Source organism: Oryza brachyantha, chromosome 4 (genome assembly GCF_000231095.2).
Source record: "Oryza brachyantha chromosome 4, ObraRS2, whole genome shotgun sequence".
NCBI classification, from domain to species: domain Eukaryota; kingdom Viridiplantae; phylum Streptophyta; class Magnoliopsida; order Poales; family Poaceae; genus Oryza; species Oryza brachyantha.
Genome location: NC_023166.2, coordinates 16,455,785 through 16,479,476, shown reverse-complemented (window position 1 = coordinate 16,479,476; position 23,692 = coordinate 16,455,785). Strand labels below are relative to the sequence as shown.

Below are 23,692 nucleotides of genomic sequence, written 5' to 3'. Positions count from 1 at the left end.
TCAATCCATGTGACACCCAAGACTACTCATGTCGTATGGCTTGCATAGTGCATGCTCTCAGATTCCAGACGAGTCATTTCGCTATCCATGGGTCGCCAGGACTTTCTTCTTGTTCTTTTTACAGAGATTCTAGCCCTCCTCTTTCTCATGATCTGTCAAGTTTGTCAATGTTTTTGGACGCTTGCTCATATGAACCCGTTGGCCTGACGGGAACATTGGTCCCTATCGCAATTGAGGCGTCGCGTCTATTTTCGCATCATTGGACTTCGCCTGTGCATAACGCGATCTGTGTACACACTGCATGATTGCCCAATCAAACACACTAGGCTCTTATCTCTGTTTTTTCCCCTTTTTTCAGCGACAAGCATAAGTACAACGTTACTTTCGTGATGATTAGGACATCAACGTCCTTTCAACGTTTCTTGCCTGCCTCGACCATCCAGATGCCGGCACGATAAATGGGAATGTTCATCCGTGTGCTAAGGTGGTGTTTAGTTGCCAAATTTTTTTGGTAAAAGCATCACATCGAACGTTTGACCGAACGTTGGAAGAAGTTTTCAGATACGAATGAAAAAACGAATTTCACGGCAAGCATGGAAACCGCGAGACAAAATTTTTAAGCCTAATTAATCCATCATTAGCACATGTTGGTTACTGTAGTACTTATGACTAATCATATACTGATTAGACTCAAAAGATTCGTCTTAAGATTTCTTTTGTAACTGTGCAATTAGTTTTTTGTTTATCTATGTTTAATATTTTATTTATATGTCCAAAGATTTGACGTGATGTTTTTAGAAAAAAGTTTTGGGAACTATACAAGGCAAGATAAGATGTTTTTGATAGTAGAGGAGGTGGTGTGAAACTGTGAATGTAGCAAGAACTACCAGTAGTATCGTCACACGGACTCTCGTCCCTATAAACCCCGTTTGTGCTAACCAATCGACACGCGAATTCTTCATCCGTTGAAGCGTAAAAAGCTTCGTCACAAATATGTGGCCAGCTCGGGCTCACGTTGACGGGACGGGCATGCAAAAAAGGTGGCCGTGCAGCATTTCAGCCTTGGCCGCGAGCGCAGGGCAGCGCAAGGGCCCGGCGCCCCGGCCCATCAGACGACGACCTCTGCGGAAAAGGCCAAAAATGGCGCGGCTCTACACGAAAAGGCAGAGGCGAACTGGGAAAACCAAACTGAAGTATACTCGTGCGTGGGCAGAGAGATCCTACAGCAATGCTTATGCCTTGCGTGATTGCTTTTACCAGGGACGGGATGCTAAGTTGCTAACTGGAGGATCAGCGTGATTAACGCATCACTTGTGCGTGGTAAAGTGGCTAAGGAAACTATCAGCGTCGAACAAAGCAAGGCCTGAACACGACTGGAGTATCCGTATGTGGGTTTGTGCACCAAGAAAGCAAATACGCAGTACTAGCCAGAGCAAGTTTAACACGATAGTTATAAGTTCATATTAAAACTAACACGACGTAGATGAATTTTAACACTGCGTAGACATCCACTCGTTCGTTCCATGTCACATAGAAAGTTATTAAAAATACGAAAAAAGGTATAAGTTATATCAATATCATAAATATACAAATTCAAATTCGACCTCTATGGGCAGTAAAAAACAAATTATATTAAAACTATTATATGCACAATTACAATAATATTTTTTTATTTTTATTATAACTCGTAGAAGTTGATACGAATATGCATGTTTATAGAGTAATATGCCTCACATTAATCTATCTAATCAAACGTTTACATATTTTAATGACTATTTAATTCGTATGAAAAATTGGTAGATATCCACCCGAGTGTAAAAAATAGTATTCTCTAACTTATATATAGATTAGATATAAGGTTTACTTGTTTTTTATATCTTTTTCTCTCGGTTATATATTTAATGCATATATCTTCGAGCAGGTGTAGAACTCGTGCATTAGAACCAATTTTATGATTTTCATCATCTATTCTTCACTTATGTTTATAGCTAAACTATATAGATTATTGGAGTATTATGGTCTCTTGCATTCTCTATTTTTTAAATCCTTATACTTGCTCTAAGCAGTCCATGTTCTTTCGTCGGTCTAGCAGACACATAAAACGTCACAATAGATTAGCATAGGATTAATTATTAGCTATAAAAAATTTTAAAAATAAATTATATATTTTTAAACAACTTTATTATAGAATTTAAAAAAAACATGTCGTTTAATCAGCAAATGTGTTTGCGAAAAAATAAGGAAGTATTAATCGGCAGATGTGGTACTACTGTCTACTCCACATGTGGTACTACTGTCTACTCCCCGTCCAAAATAAATCAATTTTTCACTTTTTACCTTCAATTTTTGACTCTTCGTCTTATCAAAAAAAATCACGATTGATATTTTTGTTTTTATTAGATGATAAATTGTAAATAGTATTTTACGTGTGACTAATTTTTTTCTATTTTCTAAAATTTTTTTAAATAAGACGGATGGTCAAACGTTGGACACGAAAACCAGAGAATTTATTTTTTTTTGACAGAGCGAGTAGTGTCTACTGGTCAAAGCCCCAGCTTGTACGTGTTACCTCCATCATAAAAAGATTTAATTCTTTTCTATGTTTAGCATTTTACCATCTGGTTTATTTAAAAAAATTAGTTATATGTAAAATATTATTTATATTTTCTCATCTAATAATAATAAAAATATTAATTATAAAAAAGAATCAAATAAGACGAAGAATCAAATATTGTATAAAAATAAAAATAAGTTTGTTTTAAGAACGAATAAAGGGAGTAGCATGGAACAAACAGTACTCGACAAGTGTACAGTAAATGAAGCCGGTTTCGCATATAGGAGTTGTTTGGTTGGTGCCCTGAACAACATGGCTGATAAATTTACATGCCTGAGAAGTAGCTCATAAGTAGATGAACCTTGCCTGGCCAGACAGCCTGATCATTAACTTGTTTGATTGTGCACAGCTACCTGAGTGGAAGAATAGGATTATACTTTAAATCTTAGGTACTAATCAAATGCTAAAGGAAAATATACTTCTTGCAACCATTACAATAGTACATTGCTCACTTCAACAAAATTCATCTGCCAGCTTTCCATACCAAGAACAAGATGAAGAAATGAAGGAGAATAAAAAAAAAAATTCTCAAATACACCAAGTGAGAGAGAGTACAGTGGTAAAGCATAGTATGGCTAGGCCTGATCTTCAGGCGACCATTTTTTATGGCCTGGCTCAGGCTAATTGCATGTATGAATGCGTTAGGCCAGGTAAGGGAGAATGAGCTTCAGGGTAGTAACCAAACAATCATCCAAATTTCACAAAGAGATGTTTAGGCCAGACGATTTTTTCCGGGACACCAACCAAGCAAGCTCTAGGACTCGGAGGTGCAAGAACCTGTAGCAGGCGCCAAGATGCGTGCGAGGTGTACATCGCTCACACGTGCCTCACCGGCAGATCTCACCGGACGGACCAGTCCCGTCGGCGCGTCTCGCTGGAGCCCCGCGCCGCTGCCGCCGCACCGCCATGCCAGTATATATGCCATAGGCCCACAGCACCCCCCACATCACCGCCCAGTCGCCCACAACTCGGCTGCTTCCCAGCCCTCGTATTTATCACGTCAGTTGGCTCGCCTCCCGCCCGTCGTCCGCATGTTCTCGTGCCGCCAGCCCGGCAGCAGAGTCGATCGGGACATGGGCCTTTTTACATTATCTTCTTTTTAAAAACTCATTTCATAAATACTAAAAATTAGTACATAAATAAATCATTCTCTCGGCGTTAATGATAATTTATCACTAGGTTCAACGTCTCAGCGCTAAAAACATTGACAACCACACGCTTAGGCCTCGACGGCTCGTAATAGCCGAGCGTCGACAGGGATGTGGTCGACTCTAAAGAATGACGCCGGAGCAAATATGTCGTTTGCTAGAAACCTATTTATAAATAAGTTATTTACAAATAGATTCTCAACATCAAAGAGATTGATGTGTTAAAGTTAGAAAAATAAGTAAATGTGATAAATAAATAAATAACACAAGAACATTATGATATCAAAGAATTAATAATTTAGCATCATTTTTCCTTGCTCTATGTCATCATCACCCCTTTCTTGCATAATTGATTTAAAAAATTAATAATCATGGTGTATCGTTGAATTTTAATTCTACAATTCCACACCACAAGAAACTCGTATCTCGATACCAATACAGTTCTAGGATTTCTTATTTGCTGCCATAGCAAAGAAATGAATGCTTCTTTTCTATAAAGATGATACCGACAATACCCATAGCTATAAAGATGATACTTTAAAATATAAATGATACATTAAATATCTTAATTCTAATAAAAAAATATAAACTAAAAAATATAAAAGAATAACTATAACTTTTACGTACAACTTAGTTACCGACAAATTGCTAACTTACATTAATTAGTGTACTAGTAATTTACTACGGAGTATCTTACGGTGCCACGTTCGAGGGACAACTTAACAATATAATTTTTCTATTATTAATATAATATTTTCAATAAAATACATGGAAGAGCTGTTCGTTGGGGGCAACTTGTGCCGTTTTATTTTTTCGGTCCTCACCGGCACAGTGAACCCCGGCCCGGATACGGTCACACTCACGGGGACAGTGCAGCACCTACCCGAACCAAACCCCGCGCACACGCCATCTCCGCAGGACTAGCAGTACTACGTCTGTTTTGCGATTTGACTCCGCCGCGGACGGGGCCCCATCTCTCCCTCGCCCCGTGTTCCCTCCGAGAGCAAAAATACAAGGATCCCGAGCGCGGAAGAACGGCGAAAAGCGAAGACGAGACGGGACGAGACGAGGCGGAGCGGCTACGAAAACGAAACAAGCGGCCAAGCCCGAAGCACGAAGCCCCGCGCAGCAGCAGCAGGGGGGGTTCGCGGCGGATTGGACTGACGGGACGCGATCCGGCGCCGCTTGCTTGCGCGTGCCTTCCCCCCTAGCGCCTAGTAGCGTCGTGTTGGGTTGGGTGACGAGTGGGCGTGGAGCGGAGCGGAGCGGCTCACCGACCCTCGTGCCGTGCCAAAACGCCACGCAAAAACCCCTCCGCAACCGAACAAAACCTCCCCGTGCGTCCACACGGATCCATCCACATTCCTCTCCTGTTCTGCTGCTTTGACTCTCCCTGCTTCCCGGATATACACTTGCAAGCTGGCCTAGTACTTGGGCCATATTTAGTGCACAGAAACTTTTCTAAAAAACATCTTATCAAATCTTTAGACATATAAATAAAATATTAAATATATATGAACATTAAAAGTAATTACACAGTTACTGGAAAAATTATGAGATGAATTTTTTGAGCCTAATTAATATATAATTAGCCATAAACGTTACAGTAACTAATATATGCTAATGACGGATTAATTAGACTCAAGAGATTTGTCTCGCGGTTTTTAGACGGAATCTAAAATTTGTTTTGTAATTAGACTACGTTTAATACTTCACATGTATTATTGTATCCCAATTTTTTTTTCAAACTAAACGGACCCTTAGTAACAGTATACATGATGCTTAGAGCATCCCCAACAGCTAATCTAAATTTAGTTATCTATATCTTCATTTGGATGATTATCTAAACTAGTTTTATCCTTCATATCTCTCTATATTCCACTAGATCAACCATATATGACATTCTTTATATCTCTTTAGAGGATGAAGAGATCATCTAAATATGAATGAATGATATCTAAAAATAGATGATATGATAGCCGTTCTGTTGGAGCTCAATTTATAGTCTCCGTTCTCTATTTTTCATGATAGAGAATGAAATATACGAGCTATTGGATGCTCTAACCCGTATTCTCTTCGACCGAATTTTAATTACGGGAGAGGAGCGGAGTGGCCGAGTGGGTAGATGGTGCAAGGGTGGTAGCTGGGCTTGTGACTTGTGTGAGGTGTGCAGAAACAAAGGCTAGGCAGATCCAGGCAGGGTAGCCCTTTTTGTTTTGTTGGGATTACAGGCAGCAGAGTGCACACAGTGGTACAGTACTCGCGGAAGGAAGAGGCAGGCTAGTCAATAGCGCGACATACCCGAGACGCACGCACGCACGCACTGCTGCCGCCTACTCGGCTCTCGCTTGGCCTCCTCCTCTGATCTTTCTCCCGGCCGAGGGGGGAAGGGAGAGTGAGCGGGGCATGAGCTTTGGGGGTGGTCACTTCGGCGACGGCGTGGTGGCTGGCGGCATGCAGTTCCCGTACTCCGGCGCTGGCCCGGGCGTCTTCACGTCATCGCCGGCGCTCTCCCTCGCGCTGGTACGCGCGCCTGCCTCCGTGGCCCGACGTGTTGTCTATCGGGGTGGGGTTCATTTGGTGGTCGTGTGATTCCGAAAGGCGTGTCCTTTTCTTTTGGTTTGTTGCAGGTGGACGCTGCAGGCCGGGGCGGCAGCGGCGGGAAGATGGTTACGGTGATCCATGGCGCGAAGGCTAGGGACGCGTCGGAGGTGGAAAACGAGATGAGCCGGTCCGGGAGCGACCACCTCGACGTCGTCTCCTGCGGCGACGTGGGCGGCGGTGGCGGCGGCGACGAGGACGAGGACGAGGACGCCGAGCCCGGCAACCCGCGAAAGCGGAAGAAGCGCTACCACCGCCACACGCCGCAGCAGATCCAAGAGCTGGAAGCGTAAGCGCGCGCCCCCCGCACACGAACGACTCGTTGCATTCTCCTGTGCTTGGCGGTTTGCTCTTGCTCATGCATGGATTGGTTGTTTCATCGGTGCAGGATGTTCAAGGAATGCCCCCACCCAGACGAGAAGCAGCGCGCGGAGCTGAGCAAGCGGCTCCGCCTCGAACCCAGGCAGGTCAAGTTCTGGTTCCAGAACCGGCGCACGCAGATGAAGGTAAGTAAGCGAGCGAAACGAAAGCACGCGTCGTTACTCGGCTTCCCCGCCAATCCATGGTGCACTTTCTTGACACTAGCTCTCCATGTGATGATTGAATTTGCAAGATGCAACTGGAGCGACATGAGAACGCGCTGCTGAAGCAAGAGAACGACAAGCTGCGCACCGAGAACCTGTCCATCCGGGAGGCCATGGCGAACCCGGTGTGCGGCGGCTGCGGCGGCCCTGCGATGCTTGGGGAGGTGTCCCTCGAGGAGCACCACCTCCGCGTCGAGAACGCGAGGCTCAAGGACGAGCTCAGCCGAGTCTGCGCGCTAGCTGCCAAGTTTCTTGGCAAGCCGATTTCTCTCATGGCGCCACCAAAGATGCATCATCAGCCACATCCTATGTCAGGCTCGTCGCTGGAGCTTGCAGTCGGAGGTATTGGCCCGATGCCATCAGCCACGATGCCCGTCTCGACGATCACTGATTTTGCTGGCGCCATGTCCAGTTCAATGGGCACGGTGATCACGCCCATGAAGTCAGCTGAGGCTGAACCATCAGCAATGGCTGGCATTGACAAGTCCTTGTTCTTGGAGCTAGCAATGAGTGCAATGGATGAGCTAGTTAAGATGGCGCAGATGGGAGAGCCGCTATGGATTACAGGTGCTTTCGGAGCTGCCTCTCCTGCGAAGGAGAGCTTAAACTTTGAGGAGTACCTAAACACCTTCCCACCATGCATCGGGGTGAAGCCTGAAGGGTATGTATCTGAGGCCTCTAGAGAGTCTGGCATTGTCATCATTGACGACAGCGCCGCGCTTGTGGAGACCCTCATGGATGAGGTTGTGCTTGTGCCACCTTACCTCTTAATGTTTCTGTTGCTTGATTGTTTGGACTCACACCTGTAGTTTGAATTCTTGCGACAGCGACGGTGGTCCGATATGTTCTCATGCATGATTGCCAAGGCATCAACCATTGAGGAGATTTCCACTGGTGTTGCTGGGACTAGAAATGGTGCATTGCTTCTTGTGAGTGATGAACATTCTGTTGCGCCATCCTGTGTAAATGTGGTTAATCACACTAGTATATCTCCTGAGTTTTTTTACCCCTATCATTGCAACAGATGCAGGCAGAGCTACAAGTGCTTTCACCTCTTGTGCCTATTAGAGAGGTGAAGTTTCTTAGGTTCTCCAAACAACTGAGCGAGGGTGCATGGGCTGTAGTGGATGTTTCTGCTGATGGATTCATGAGGGATCAAGGCATAACTTCTGCATCCACCACTGCAAACATGAACTGCCGAAGGCTGCCTTCTGGTTGTGTGATGCAAGACACTCCTAATGGGTTTGTTAAGGTACTTAGAGTGATTATCTTTGTTAGCTCTTGCTCCTTAGATATTCTTAGGTAAAGGTCATAGACCAAGATAGCCCTGACTAGTTCACTTCAGGAAAGTAGGTCTTTTTACATCTATAATTCACAGTAGTCAGCATGCTATCGGTTGATACCTTTCAAAGTCACAGCTCAGTGGTACACATGACGTCACCACTAGAAGTCTGTCAAAACTAGCCCTATTAGTTGCCAAGCTCTTTAGCTCTACTCATGATAATCACTCTTTGCATATGGAGGGTGCTTTATCAATTCCAGCTCTCTGCAACTAACATGACGCTCATGGAAAAAAGGTGTTAAGAGTGTTCTTTCATAATTTTCAAATAATGTTACTTTAATGTGTCACCTGGTGATCACCATGCAATATTTTGTTTGTATTCACAAGTCATGGTGTAGTCCCATGTATCCCAAAAATATGTTGTGGTTATGAGTCCATAATCCGAAGTAAAGTATTGTAGTGGTCAGCTGGGAGGGGTTTAATTAAACGATTCTGGAATACTTAAGTGGTTCTGTAGATCCAACACTTTTCCCCAAGTATGCTCCCTTGCTTTTGTTTAATCTGGAGTTCAATTCTCCAAAGGGATTAGATACTTCTACTCCTGGGATGGTTCCCCTTGGGTAACTTCTTGTCCGCAGTTTAATTGATGTGTCTCGTTGAAACCTTGACCGCTTCCTCTATTGTTTTATCTCAATGTAAAAGTCCTCTTTACCTTGGGTTTTGTACCGGAGTTTTATATAGCCTTGATCCAAATTGCTCTGGGGTGCTTACATGCACTGGCAGTTCTACTCAAAATTCTAAATTTGACATCTGAATGGGACATACATCTGGTATTCTTGTGTAAACCCACTAGTTGATAGCAGGAAGTTCTTTGTTTTAAGGGTTCAGGAGCACAATATTTTGCAACGCTAGTGGTGTGCCATTCTTGGAGCATATCATAAGTCAACATGAATTAACGATGAAGATACTGTGATCAGAATCATGTTTTTTTTTTAAGTAAACAAGGTCAATCTCAGACAGGTCAGCTGATCCCAGATCAAACTAGAGATACTGTCGTCTCACAAGTTTTTTAGTTTTCTTCTGTTTTTTCATTCATGTGCTTCTGGTAATTTTGGCTACTTTTTGCAATATTTTAGTTCAAATGTCCTATTTCTGAAATCATAATCTCACTGTTGATCAGTTCTGGATCTGCTCCCTGCTTTCATGGTACTTCTATGGTTGATTCGATGCAAGCAGAATAGACAAATGTGTTAACTATAATCCATTAGTCCTATGGCTATGGTTTTCTTACATTAAGTACTAGTTACAATGTGGGGGGCCCAGCATGGGCTAATGCCTCGAGGTAGCCTCTATTTTTATACACTTTCCTGATGTCCTTTTTATGTTCCATTGATTGAGCATTAAGAAAAATAACTTAGATGGAAAAATAAGATTTATTGTTACCATTCAGCATGTATAGCAGTGTGCTCCAGGAAACTGCACTGCTAACCTCTTTTGTTGTGTTGCATCTCAAAACATTTGCATTTGGGCATGCATTTATGTCCTAACAACAGATCTTGAATGAACACTGTAGGTCACATGGGTTGAACATACAGAATATGATGAGGCATCTGTGCATCAGCTCTACCGGCCTCTTCTCCGGTCTGGTCTTGCCCTTGGTGCAGGGCGGTGGATTGCGACATTACAGCGGCAGTGTGAATGCTTGGCTATTCTCATGTCTTCTATTGCATTGCCGGAGCATGACTCGATAGGTAAAGAAATTTGATAACATGAAAAGGTCTGTCAACTTATCTTTCAATTGGATCCACTCTTCTAATCAACGTGTTGTGGTGCTACATTTGCAAAGCTATCCATCCAGAAGGGAAACGGAGCATGTTGAAGCTAGCAAGGAGGATGACGAAGAACTTCTGTGCAGGGGTGAGCACATCTTCTGCTCGCGAATGGAGCAAACTGGATGGATTGACAGGCAACATTGGGGAGGATGTGCATGTAATGGCACACAAGAGTGTTGATGAACCTGGAATGCCGCCAGGTGTGGTGCTTAGTGCTGCCACATCAGTTTGGATGCCTGTGATGCCTCACCGTCTCTTCAACTTCTTGCGCAATGAGGGGCTGCGGGCTGAATGGGATATCCTCAGCAATGGTGGCCCTATGCAGGAGGTGACGAGCATTGCCAAGGGGCAACAGGATGGCAATTCTGTATGTCTACTGAAGGCCAGTGTGAGTATCAGCTACCGGTTTCCACTGTTCATCATTTACCTTTTTTGTGTTTTTTTTTGGGGGGGGGGGGGGTTGTAATTTAAACACAACATTCTTGGGGACACCAAATCACTAATCACTGGTTCCATCTTTTTGTTTTTGCTTATAAGCCAAAATTTAAATTTTCGCCTTAATTTTGTAGTATATTTTGTTTTTTTTCATCATGTTTTATTTTCAGCCTTGGCTTTTAGATCACTAAAACATTTATATAAAAGTTTTGTTCACAAATTATTTTTCATTTGCAAATATACCGTTTGGTTTTTCCCTAAAAATGGTAAACAATCACCCCTTCAATAATTACATCAATGCTTGAAATTGGTTTAATGTGATAGAAGTTAGAATTTCTGAAAAAAAGTAATCTTGCTTGGCCCTAGGAACTACCACATTAGCTGGTGGGGAAAGGATGACAACTGTATTCAGATTTGATTTTGCGAGTTGTGTTACCTATGTTTCACATTGTAAGATTAACCCCCTCTAGATTCATATGGATACTAATGAATTAAGGTATGATCAAAACATTTTATAATATGGAACGGAAGGAGGTATCAGTTATGGTAGACGTGTACTTGTATAAATACAAAACTATTTGTTTAGACACATTAGACAATTGCCTAACAGCTATACGACTCTACCATAATATATAAGCATATGGAGGAATTTAGCTAGTTTAGTAGAGACTAATATATAAGCATGCAAGGAATGTGGCTGGTTTAGTAGTGACTAATGGATGTTAGAAAAATGCGGCACGTTTCCAATTAAATCGTTAAAATAAGGATTTGACATGCATTATGACTAGACAGAACATAATCTAAATGGACTTCAATCTAAGCGTCCAAAGATTCCATTAGGAAAAAGAGAGAAGAGTACAAGGTGGGAAAACTAGTTCTACTTATCAAATATTGTTGAGGGCCAATGATGTACATGGTCGACTAGCAGAACCTAACTTTTCACAGTATCTGTGGAAGGTATAATAGTGTCTAACCTTTATTTCTGCCCTAATTTTGCACACAAACTGACTTCTTACATTAGAAAGGTCTAAAATCTCTATAAACTTCAATGCAATTTCGATCGCAATCAACTGTGCTTGTGTGGGCTACTCTGGATCATGAAAAGGATCCTTGATAGAAATTACCAAATTATTTTCTGTGTTGATATCTGTTATTATTTCTGCTCCCCTTACCAAAGTTTTCACTGTGCAGCCCACCAACGCGAACCAGAACAGCATGCTGATCCTACAGGAGACATGCGCAGATGCGTCTGGTTTGATGGTCGTGTACGCTCCCGTCGACATCCCAGCAATGCACCTTGTCATGAGTGGCGGGGACTCGACGTGCGTCGCGCTTCTGCCATCAGGTTTCGCCATCCTGCCTGCTGGGCCGAACACCGGCGCAGACCACAAGATGGGCTCACTGCTCACGGTCGCATTCCAGATACTTGTCAACAGCCAACCGACTGCCAAGCTCACGGTTGAGTCGGTAGAGACTGTGAGCAACCTGATCTCCTGCACCATCAAGAAGATCAAGACAGCGCTGCGCTGCGACGTCTAAACCCCCCAAGATGGAGGGGGGAACTTTTGGCCTTAGCTGGAGTGGCTGGCGATGAGCCTGAGTCAAGAACGAACCGCGACATAGAGGAAGGAAACCTTTGCTAGGTGGTAAGGACCTGCCCCGTCCGGTCCTTAGCACAGAGCAATGGTGGTGGTTCGGGTATTGACTCAGCCTCTCTCACGCCTCTGTTCTCTCCAGTTACTGGTGCATGTTGAAGTGAACCTGCAATTTGGACGCCATGTAACAGGCCAATGCTATATTTTTGTGTTCTTTTTGGCATTAGGAAGTAGGGACGCGGGAGTCATCTATGCTTTTTTTGTTGGCTGGCTCAGTGTGTTGGGTGTCTATGGTTTCTAGCTGTTGTTACAGGGAGATGTGATACGTTCTGTAGGATGCACTCGTGCAATATTTATGATATTAGGTTCTGATCATAGGACTGCGCTTGATAGTCTCGAGCTATCAACGTCTGGCAAAGGCAAACCTTGGTACTCTGAGATGGTTTAGACCAATCTGGAATCTAGTTTTGCATGTCTCACTAGTTCTGACTATCAGTTCGCGAGATTCATGATGCAAAATGTCGCTAGGAAAAATCCAATCAGTGGCTTTCAGTGCCAAGGCTTCCAAATAGAATGATATGTCTGAAATAAGACCATTTTTATATATTCTAGTTTGTTCTAAAATAAGTTAAATTTTAAATAATCATTGCATTAAAGAAAGAAATGTATTAGGAATAAATTAATTAAGAAATAATTGCATTGAGATTTATAAAATAAAGGATATTAGTCTTTATTTTTATATGATAAAAAATGAATTTATTTTGATACAGGCATCTTGCCTTTTGATGGCGCAACTGCTACGTGGCCTATTCTTGGGCAAGGGACCACCTAAGGTTGTGTGGTGGTACACATGTACAACTGGAAGGACCATATTTTTCAGCCACCCAGAGAAAAAAAAATTGATCTTTACCAACATTTGAGCAGGTTCAATAGCTGGCTACTACAAGCTGACTATATAAATATATATTTTAAAGAAATAAGAGAGAGGAGAGAAAAGAGATGAACTACTAATTTATAGTCAGCTGCATAGTCAACTACAACACGAACTCCAAGACATAATGTGTGTATGACAGATGTGACATGGTAATATATGTTTTGTCGGTTAACTATTGTATAAAATGACTATTAAATTGACTATAGATAAATTGAAACCAGTAGATGTCTATAATATTGAACTGAACTTGCTCTTAGAGATATATCCTAGCCCAAGGAAAATTTTCCATGTCAACATCGAAACGTCAAATAGCGCAGACTGTTGACGGGAACTGATATCTTACGCTTGTTGCTACTGCCAAGAGGCCAACAACACTTGCAACGGATAAGGGAACAGCCTTATAGCACACCAAGGGACTTGAACGGTAGACCATGAATGATTGGTGCCCTTCGGCGAATGCTAGATCCTCTATTCAACAGAAACAAAATATACTACTAGATGTTTTACTCAAGTGAGCCAATCCATAAACAAAGATTGTTCTACTTAAGCAAGGCACTATCTTACACACTGAAATGATGACAGAATTGTACGCAGCGAGCCATGCATGAGAACATTGTTAACTGAAATGATTAGGTTACCGTGCCAGAGCAGTTGCACGTACAGCTACTACCATCTGCAACAAGCTCATGCTTTTGCTGTTTCTCTCACCAACGCAAATTTTGCGAGAAGGCCTGATAGCTGAAGGAATGACCCAACACCATCACAGATTCTCATGTGAGCAAATCCAGTTTCCTGTGGAAATAAACAGGATATTTTAATTTGACTGTCTAAGACCATTGATCGCATAGGTAATAGGTTACAAGGCTGTAAAAGTTACCTTCAGCAGTTCCAGTTTTAGATATTCAGCCATGTCGTAGTTCTTGATAACCCGGAAGAGAGTAGTGATTATGTCAGTGGGAGAGTACCCCAAATCATATAGTTGCTTCAGAGCAGAGCAGGCCTCATCAAACTTTCCATCGAGGACATTTTTCACCATATTCTTGACATGCAATGGATGTGGCTGATCACATACCTGGAGCCGATACAGCATTACAATTAGCTGAATAAATAACACATAAAAAATACCGGACAAAAGATGTCTGCAAACCTTGAACACATTTTCTTGATTAACAAAACGAAACCCACTAACTGTAGCTTGCAAGTTGTTCAAAGCTTGCCTCATATCACCATCAGCAGTAAAGATGATTGCTTCGAGCCCCTCTGGCACATAAGGAACCTTGGTAGAACAAGAAAAGAGGTTAAAATATGATAAAGCTAGCACCCCATATATAGCGAGCAGATACGCCTGATACGATTGGTAAGGTAATAATAGGGTCTAAAACATTGTTATGGTTCAAAAGTAATATTCAGGCACCAGTAACAAATTAACTGAGTGATCGACCATTCCGGGTATCTCTATATCATCAAGAGTCCAACCAGGATGGAGAGAAAGTATAGAACATGGAAAAAGAGCAGGTTTCTTGATTGCAACATTGTAGACAAGAAATGACCAGTACGGAACATTAGAGTCTACTGAAGAGCCATATAGGGGATGACTAACAAGACTATGACCTCTTCACTTTACCAGCTTATGGGCCTGTTTGGGGGAGCTTCTTCCAGCGGCAGCTTTTCCCAAAAGCTGCTTCTGCTAAAAGCTGCCCCAAACAGTTCTCAACTTCTGAAAATATGTAGTTACAGATTCTAGAAAATGAACTAAGAATCCAGAAGTTGGAGAAGCTGGGTTTAACTGCTTTTCCAGATTCTCAGAAGTTGGCTATCAAGCAGCAGCTTCTCAGAATCTAGAGCTCCCCAAACAAGCCTTATATGTCACTTGGGATCCCCAAAGGAGGTGGGGGTGTACCCCTTTTTGAAGTGGGGTTCAAAGCTATTTTCTCTTCCAATCCAGATATTTATAGTGAGTTTTTTTACCATCTTTGAAATAGTACCTTGAACCACCATATTTCCTAGTGCAAAAACTTAGTATCTCGGGTATTTGGTACCTTGGGGTACCAAAATTTTACACTAAAATTTTGATATCTCGAGATATTTTCTCAAGTACTGTAAAATTTCCCTTTTAGTAAACCAGCAAGCAATTGCTGCAACTATTTATTGAGACAATTTAATTTATCCTGATATAACAGCAGCAGATAATTCTAGAACGAAAAATGCAGTGATGCACATAAATGCACAATCACAGCTCAAGATTACAGGGAAGAACAATAGATATGCAGGCAAACACATAGCCATTACCCATTAGAAATGAGGTCTAACTAAAATGGTTAATAACAATTTGCAGTGATTCAAAGAAACAAACAACTAGTGCTATGTGAAATATTTCCATCAAGATTTGACAGAACTTAAGCAACTAAGGCAATAAAACGTGTTGTTAAGTCCTTTCAGTTACAAATGCTATCAATCATTACCTTCTCAGCTGCCACCACAACCATGAGTCGGCCAAGAATTTCCTGATCAGAGAGCCTTGAGAATCGTACAATAGCACAACGGCTTTGAATGGGTTCAATGATCTTAGACGAAGTGTTGCACGCAAGTGCAAACCTTGTGGTGTTGGAATAGATTTCCATTGTTCTCCTTAGTGCTTGCTGTGCTCCAGACGTCATGCTGCACATAGTGAGTGCATGTGAGGAAAACACACTTACAAACAACTAGCTATATGCCTATATGACTATATCTGATATTAGTTATATGCTTAAAAGTCATAGAGTCTGTCTTTAATTCATCACTACAGAATAATATAACATTGCTCTTGCTCTTACAGGTGGAGCAGCCACAAGATTTCTCCATTTTGACACTGTTGGTATCAGTATAATCCTACATCTTAATTCTTAAATATAGTTAATCCTTGGTGAAATGGGCATATCTGGACTTAACCTCTAGCTAACCTGTGGTGAAATTGGAATAGACTAAAAATAAGGCAGAATACTAGCAATAGTGTCGCACCATCCGCACTGGGGTGGCATACCTGTCGGCCTCATCCAAGATGACAACCTTGTGCCGCCCTGGTTGCAGCGTGACCTTTTTCTGCGCAAACATCTTGATTTTGTTCCGCACCACGTCCAGACCCCTGTAAAAGCAGGAATCAGCCGTCACACACCCAGTCCACACCACGGCGAACGACTACGCTTCGCCAAATCAAAAGCACGCCACCGCCACACCGACCTGTCGTCCGAGGCATTGAGCTCCAGCACGGCCTCGCGGTAGCTAGGTCCGAGCAGTTCGTGCGCCAGCGCCAGGATGCTCGTAGTTTTCCCCGTGCCCGGAGGTCCCTGCAGACAAGAGGATTAACAACAACAACAAAAAAGTTAGAAATGGTGCGCCGTACTGCTCCTCCTCGCGCGCGAGGTGTTTGTGGAAATGTCGCTTACGGAGAGGATTAGGTTTGGCATGTTGCCGTCGCGGGCGATGACCTCGAGGCGGCTTACAGCGTCGGAGTTGCCGACGACGTCCGCGACGCGGGTGGGGCGGTACTTCTCCACCCACGGGATGTCGTAGGCCTCGGCGAGGGCGGGGGCGGTGGCGGAGGAGGAGGCGGCCATGGCGCGGGGCGGATGCGCGGGAGAAGGGGGGAAAACCGTGCCGCGGTGGAGGGAAAAGCGGGGGGCGTTGCCCGCCACCGGTGTGGGGAGCGTTTTTATATTTTTTTCAGGTGTGGGCCGGGCCGCCTTGAGGAGGATAAATCTGTTGGGCCGCGCGTGGACGTGCGTCGGCCGATGTCAGCGGGCCAGCCGCTTGGATCGGCCCCGCGGATCGACGGTGGGAGGAGGCCAGGAGGAGGGTGCCGGCCGTGCGGATCGACGCCGACGCCGACGCCGGGACGAGAGCGGAGAAAGTGGACTGGGACGGACAGGAGGCAGCCGGCTAGGCGGCGGCGCAGAGGTTGAGGCCGTCCCACGCGGCGATGGCGCAGGCAAAACCCGTCCTGGGCGGCGTGCCGCGGGCGAGCTAATTCCGGGCGGTGGTGGCGGCGACGTCGCGGATTGAGCGATCGCAAGTCGAAATCTATTTAAGTTTTAGATTTAGGCATACATATACATTCATAATATTCTTAGCTACTTTCTTATTTGTCTCGATTCGTCCATAATACTTTAAAAAATATCACAGTATGAAACGGGGAGAATATAAGATATACATTCATAATATATAAGAAATTCAGTTTGGGATTTATTTTGAAGTTATAGGTAACTTTTATGCATAATAATTTTTGGGGAGTTATTAATATCTTCATGGAGTGCTCTGTGATGCGTGACAAATGAGTTTATGAGTTTTTCTTTGAAAAAATATCTAGCAGAAATTAAACTATGTAGATGATTTTTGTTGCCCTTCTTACTATCAAGATCAAGACAGACTCAGGTTTATACGATTTTCGTCCATAAACTTTTCACTACCGAATGTTAACTATTAAATGCTGATTTTGGTTTTACGACTTATCAAATCACTGGTAATCTTAGACAGATTAATAACGTTAACTAAACAACACCTGTCAGTTCCTCGTTAAGCTAAGCTGCTTTGCCACCCTTGAAAACAAGAAAATTGCTATAGTACATCCTCAAAACGTGGTTTTGCCTGATGTTATTCTACAGTTTGCATTTGTCAAAACATCGCTATCAAATAAAAGGCTCTCTCAAAATATATTTATGTTGTTTTAACTGTAAATTAAAGAAATTATACATATTATACTTGAAATATTGACGAAAATATCCCCACTGCCAGAGTTACCCCTTCCAGCATATGCGCATAGGAACCAAATGCTCATTCTACACTGTACCATCACCCGTCACCTCCCCGTCACACCGCCACCACCTCCACCCTGTCGCACCACCGTCTATGCCTCGTGCCTTCGCGCTGCCACCCCTCTCGCCCCTGTGCTAGCGTGCCCCCACCTTCCCCATCGCCCTGCCCCGCCTGCGTCCACATCACGCCACCAACCCCGCCTCGCACAACCGTCGCCCCCCCCATTGCGTCACCACTAGGCGGGGATTTGCTACAGTTGCCAACGGGCTGCGACAACGACTAGGGGTGGACAGAAAGCTCATGCTCGTTAGCTCGCTCGACTCGTGACAAACTCGGCTTGGCTCGACTCAGCTCGTTTCATTTTTCTAACGAGCCGAGCTAGCATTTTAGCTCGTTATAGATAACAAGTTAGCTCGAGCTGGCTCGTGAGCCTAACGAGCTAGACCAAAGACACAAGATTCACCGGTGTTCATTGATTTTACCCTAGAATGCATATGTTTAGTACTTTATAGGTTCACCATGTGATTTGTTGGTTCAAACTTTAATATTTAAATACAATTTCATATGATTTACATGTTTAAAATAAATTTTGCTTATATAATCTATTAAAAAATTATTTATGTTAACTTTTTATGTATGACTCATAAACCAACTCGAGCTTTATAACAAGCTGAGTCGAGCTAGGTTTTTAGTTCGTTACGCCAAACCGGCTCATTATTGTAACGAGCTGGCTCGTTATCCGGCCATAACAACACCGGCTCTCTTGCTCCGGTGCCAGCTCGTCTCCATTCTCTTTTAGTATCCTCCGGTATGTCCAACAATAAGCATTTCGACCACTAGAGTCATGAGAGAATATAATATGAATACAAACTTTTTTTTTTGCTCGTAGCAAGTAATACGAATATCATTTTGACAAGATGTTTTGATGAATGCAAATGACATAACAGCAAAGCCACGTTTTAAGAACGACATAATATTCCCTCCATATTTTTATATATGACACCGTTGACTTTTAGGATCACGTTTGACCATTCGTCCTATTTAAAATTTATATCTAAATATACAAAATTATAATGCATAATTAAAGTTCATATAATAATAAATTATATTATAATAAAATAATTAATAATTATATAATTTTTTAAATAAAACAAATGATCAAACGTACCTAAAATCAACGACGTCATATAAAAAAATATAAAAAAAATATAAAAGGAGTAGCAATTTTCTCCTTGCAAGCTAGTTGACATGATGACATCATTGGTTTCCGGTCCAACCCCGCGTGGCCATTCGGCCCTCGCTGAATAGCGGAAAGAGGAGGGAGCAAAACGAAATTCTGTCCAGTCCCCATTTCTCCAACCCACCCCAATTCCTCCCTCCCCAGAGGAGCAGGCCTCTCTCTCCCCTCCTCCTCCTCGATCTGCCTGCAAGGGGGCCTCCTCGATGGCGACGCCTCGCTCCCCGAGCACCCGGGGCGATGCGCTCCTCGACTCGGCGCCCCTGCTCGGCGGCGGCGGCAGCCGGCGACGTGGGGGCGCGCTCCGCCGGCCGTCGCTCCGCGGCGCGGCCCGGCTGCTGCGGCGCGGCGGGCGGCGCGCGATGCGGGAGCCGTCGGTGCTGGTGCGGGAGGCGGCCGCGGAGCACCTCGAGGAGCGGCAGGCGGACTGGGCCTACTCCCGCCCCGTCGTGGCGCTCGACCTGCTCTGGAACCTCGCCTTCATCACCGTCGCCGCCGTCGTGCTCGTGCTCAGCCGAAACGAGAACTCGCCCATGCCTCTCCGGACCTGGGTCGCCGGCTACGCCCTGCAGTGCGTCGTCCACATGGTCTGCGTCGCCATCGAGTACCGGATGCGCCACGGCCAGCGTGATAGGGCCCCAGCATCCGCCGACGAGGAAAGGGGAAGTGACGGGTCGTCCTCATCTAGTGATGACGATGTCGGGGAGGATGATCGACGTGGTCGCCGCACCGATTGCGTCAGGTAAATGGAAGGATCTGGCTAGTAAGTATGTTTAGTCCGTGGTTATCTCAACTTACCCAGGAGGGGAGCAACTCAGATTCACGACACAGTATGGTTAATAGGGAAATGATTTTTGTGTTGGCCCTTATGCAAGTTCTTACCACGGTAATTGCATCTGCTATGGCATGAAGAAAAAGGGGGTGAGTAGAACGCGCTAGATCAGCATTACTCCGTCCTAACATAGTAACATGCCAAGTTTTATGCATGATTTTCTGTTCCATGACATGATGTCCTAGAATTCTCTATTTCGCTGTCTGTTGATTGTTCATGATGAGCAAGTGAGCACAGTCAAGCCGATGTCAGTAAGACAAAGTGACTACTATGCTAATTGCAGTCGCGAAGCTTGCTCCGGCCAGTCACGCCCAGAATTTCTGCCCTAGTTTTTTTCTTCTAAGTGGGTTTCAATCACTTGACAGGTTAAATAATCTAGTGTGCATGTTCTCATGATATGTGCAACCGTGTTATGCTTTGAAACTGGTGTATACCCACCCTAAGAGCATCCCCAATAGCTCATCTATCACATCCTTTATCTTGAAAATAGAGGATGAAGACTACAAATTGAGCTCCAACAGAATGACCATCCTATAATCTATTTTTGGATGCCATCCATATTAGGAGAGAGAACCTTCATATTTGGATGATCTCTTTCCATCCTCAAAAGAGATATAGAGGATATCATATATAGATGATCTGGTAGAGTACAAAGAGATATGAAGGATGAAACTGTTTTAGATGATCATCCAAATGAAGATATGGATGACCAAAATTTAGATGAGCTGTTGGGGATGCTCTGAGAGGTCAATTAGGGTAGTAAATTCTCTTAAAAAAAGGTAGTAAGATTGTACCTGCAAAATTGTCTCCTTCAACTTAAACTATACAAAATGAATGGCCTCAGTGATGTTCTTATCTAGCTGTATATATGTCTTTTACTCTTTTGTTTCAATATTCTAAAAAAATATGGTCTGATTTATGTGGCTAAGGCACCTAATGGGTCCAATGTTATCTGGAAAATGACATTTGAATGAGTGGCATAACCTGTTTAGGTTTCTAGTTTAAGAAATAAATTATGCCTTATTTGTTATTCAGTGAAGAGACCAATATCTGATCCAAGAGGTTGACTGAAGACTTTCTGTGACCTCAAAACCTTAACTTTTTAATGTTTTAGGACACTACAATCTCATTATAGTGAATATTCTATTTTTTAGGCTACGCATAAGTTTACAACTTTGTTATTATACGAGTTTCTTAGTGATGAGGATGAGTGAGGAAATATACTTCTTATGCTGTTAGATAATATTATAAGTTGGAGGGTCAACTGTATGGTAAATTGATAAACAGCATTTTCAATTACAAAATAAAACACGGGATTTTCCTTCCTTTTTGTTTTCTTATATTCCATTATAGTGCAGATGTTTGCCTCTGCTTATGCCATAATTTGGCTTTGCTGTTTGCTCATTTTTGTAATCTGGTTTTCTTTTCTGTTTTTACTTTAATTTATATAATATCTCTCAACTATTTCTATCATGTGATTTTTTTTTATGACTTGAGCACATAAACTCTCCAATATGTCATGTGCCTGATTTTATTGTTAACTCTGGCAGTATTGCAAAGCACCTGGAGTCGGCTAATACAATGTTCTCCTTCATATGGTGGATAATTGGATTTTACTGGATATCTGCTGGTGGTGAAGAGGTTATCCGTGATGCACCTCAGCTTTACTGGTATGCATCTTTTAAATTAACAATCGATTTTTTTAATGTCTTCATTTCAATATTTCTTTTTTGGCACTGTAAACATGTTGATGTATGACTTCTTTCGCAGGCTTTGCATAGTCTTTCTGGCGTTTGACGTTTTCTTTGTTGTATTCTGTGTTGCTCTGGCTTGCATCATCGGCATTGCTGTTTGTTGCTGCCTCCCTTGCATTATAGCTATTCTGTATGCTGTTTCTGATCAGGTATGGCTTTTCGAGTAGAGATAAATTGATTATGTATTTGGAAAAATATGTACATAATTTATTATATCATTGATACGACATTCATGCAATAGATAACCTTTTATAATATCTGATTGGAATCAGGAAGGAGCATCTGAAGATGACATTCGCCAAATTCCAAGATATAAATTTCGGAGGACTGATGAGCCTGAAAAACAAACGACTGATGAGACACCTTTTGGTGGAATAATGACAGAGTGTGGCACCAACCAACCTATTGAAAAAGTACTCGCACCTGAAGATGCAGTAAGTTTTTATAAATTTCTGATACATGTATCTCTGACCTTAAAAATGCCTGACGTGCTACAACTCAACATTTTCAATGGTTTTGTGTTTGCTTTTGGTCAGCCCATATGTCCTGATGATAAAATATTTCAACTTTGCCCTGTTTCTATGAACTTGCAATGAATCATTTGTTTGACGTACAAGTTAAAATAGGGGTGGATTTTACCCTTATTGTTTAGTTTATTGCGGTCAATACTGCGAAGTGACAACATATGCAAAATTCAGAGGATACACAAGATGATTATTATGCCCATGCTGTATTGTATCCCTGTGCATGCTTCGTGCTATATGAAACTATGGATTAATTGTTCACTTGATTAATGCAGGAGTGTTGCATTTGCCTTTCGGCTTATGATGATGGTGCAGAGCTGCGTGAACTCCCCTGTGAGCACCATTTCCACTGTGCGTGCATTGATAAATGGCTGCATATCAATGCAACATGCCCCCTGTGCAAGTTCAATATCCGGAAAAGTGGCAGTAGCAGTGGAAGCGAAGAAGTATGATCGTGTGAATATCCTCTGGTTGAGAACGCCGATCCATTTCAACTTCACACCTGTGTCTCTGCTAATGCAACTGCAGGACCTGATCACTGTAAATTTTTTGTATCCAAAATGTGTGATTAGCGTCATATATGTACTTGAAGTGACCCAGACTGCTGTTCATACCCACATACATGGTTGTCCGATGCGTCTTTTACTGTCTGGATCATATGCTTTAGCTACCCAGTGAGTTGTAATCCTTCGAGTGATTCTTACTTTTCTTGCCTCTGTTAGGATGGTTTGTGCTGATGCTCCTTGCCTTGGTCCCCTTTTAACAACATAAAAACTGGTGTAAAAGAGCTATCGGTGTTGTTGAATTGTCAGGTGCAAACGCAATGCACTTAATTTAAGTAACTTTCTGGTGATCCTTCGCAGCAAATTCGTCCGAACTGAAGCATTTTACTAAGATAGGAATCGTATAAGATTTTCAGGTAATAAGGTAAATATTTGAAATTCGAGTTGGGGTGTAGCCGTTCTGTAATCTCGCATCACACGAGGACCGTCATGGCACCATTCGTCAAATGAGGTCCAGCAGCTTCCAATACAAGACGGAGAAATTTCAAATTGCTTGTTTTATTTTACCCTTGTCCGCTTATACCCAAATTATATATTATAAGACTTTCTAGGTTTGCGTATATTCATTATAAGACGGTCAATGTATACATTTTGTATATATGTCTATATTCATTAACATATGAACTAGAAAATCTTATAATGTAGAATAAATGTAATATTTATCCCAAACGATATGACTATTAGTAATTAAAAATTAATTTATAGGTAATTTCTTTTATATGTTTTCTAACTATCTAAAAGCAAATGTTGTAAAATAAACTACAAAGAAAAATACTTAGACTTAGCTACAAAAATTAATTTCTAAAATTTAAAATTTTGTGTATACTTCGTAATGTTGGCAAAAACGATAGGGTCTTTGCGAAAAAAACACTACAAACCTTGTGTACGCTCCCTTGTACCCTAAAAAATCTTGTGCAAAACGCTGCATACCCGTGCTAATTTCAAGGTATTGTTGAAATCTTCTTGAAG

At 42.7% G+C, this 23,692-nt stretch overlaps 3 protein-coding genes across 3 annotated transcripts; 2 read left to right on the top strand and 1 right to left on the bottom strand.

Moving 5' to 3' along the window:
• Positions 1 to 6,168: 6,168 nt before the first annotated feature.
• LOC102703483 (homeobox-leucine zipper protein ROC4) lies at positions 6,169 to 12,466 on the top strand. The gene is made up of 9 exons (XM_006652595.2): positions 6,169 to 6,285; positions 6,393 to 6,652; positions 6,752 to 6,869; positions 6,977 to 7,690; positions 7,775 to 7,876; positions 7,972 to 8,199; positions 9,803 to 9,980; positions 10,076 to 10,449; positions 11,688 to 12,466. The coding sequence occupies exons 1-9, from the start codon at positions 6,169 to 6,171 to the stop codon at positions 12,033 to 12,035; spliced, it is 2,439 nt and encodes an 812-aa protein (XP_006652658.1). The 3' UTR covers positions 12,036 to 12,466.
• A 1,030-nt stretch (positions 12,467 to 13,496) lies between these two features.
• LOC102703206 (replication factor C subunit 4) lies at positions 13,497 to 16,675 on the bottom strand. Its single transcript, XM_006652594.1, has 7 exons — positions 16,448 to 16,675; positions 16,242 to 16,348; positions 16,045 to 16,146; positions 15,488 to 15,683; positions 14,173 to 14,301; positions 13,903 to 14,097; positions 13,497 to 13,817 (listed from the first exon to the last, which is right to left on the bottom strand). The coding sequence occupies exons 1-7, from the start codon at positions 16,616 to 16,618 to the stop codon at positions 13,710 to 13,712; spliced, it is 1,008 nt and encodes a 335-aa protein (XP_006652657.1). The 5' UTR covers positions 16,619 to 16,675; the 3' UTR covers positions 13,497 to 13,709.
• Positions 16,676 to 19,172: 2,497 nt separating this feature from the next.
• Positions 19,173 to 22,895, top strand: LOC102702931 (E3 ubiquitin-protein ligase At1g12760-like). Its single transcript, XM_006652593.3, has 5 exons — positions 19,173 to 19,792; positions 21,433 to 21,552; positions 21,653 to 21,785; positions 21,909 to 22,070; positions 22,436 to 22,895. Exons 1-5 carry the CDS (start codon positions 19,257 to 19,259, stop codon positions 22,610 to 22,612), a joined length of 1,128 nt encoding a protein of 375 aa, XP_006652656.2. The 5' UTR covers positions 19,173 to 19,256; the 3' UTR covers positions 22,613 to 22,895.
• The last annotated feature ends 797 nt before the right edge of the window (positions 22,896 to 23,692 follow it).

Coding starts and splice junctions, on each gene's coding strand:
- LOC102703483 (XM_006652595.2), top strand. CDS start 6,169: ATGAGCTTTGGGGGTGGTCACTTCGGCGACGGCGTGGTGGCTGGCGGC. Junction 6,286..6,392: donor CGGCGCTCTCCCTCGCGCTG/GTACGCGCGCCT, acceptor GGTTTGTTGCAG/GTGGACGCTGCAGGCCGGGG. Junction 7,691..7,774: donor TGGAGACCCTCATGGATGAG/GTTGTGCTTGTG, acceptor TTCTTGCGACAG/CGACGGTGGTCCGATATGTT.
- LOC102703206 (XM_006652594.1), bottom strand. CDS start 16,618: ATGGCCGCCTCCTCCTCCGCCACCGCCCCCGCCCTCGCCGAGGCCTAC. Junction 16,349..16,447: donor TGCCAAACCTAATCCTCTCC/GTAAGCGACATT, acceptor TCTTGTCTGCAG/GGACCTCCGGGCACGGGGAA. Junction 16,147..16,241: donor CTCAATGCCTCGGACGACAG/GTCGGTGTGGCG, acceptor CTGCTTTTACAG/GGGTCTGGACGTGGTGCGGA.
- LOC102702931 (XM_006652593.3), top strand. CDS start 19,257: ATGGCGACGCCTCGCTCCCCGAGCACCCGGGGCGATGCGCTCCTCGAC. Junction 19,793..21,432: donor CGCCGCACCGATTGCGTCAG/GTAAATGGAAGG, acceptor TAACTCTGGCAG/TATTGCAAAGCACCTGGAGT. Junction 22,071..22,435: donor TACTCGCACCTGAAGATGCA/GTAAGTTTTTAT, acceptor TGATTAATGCAG/GAGTGTTGCATTTGCCTTTC.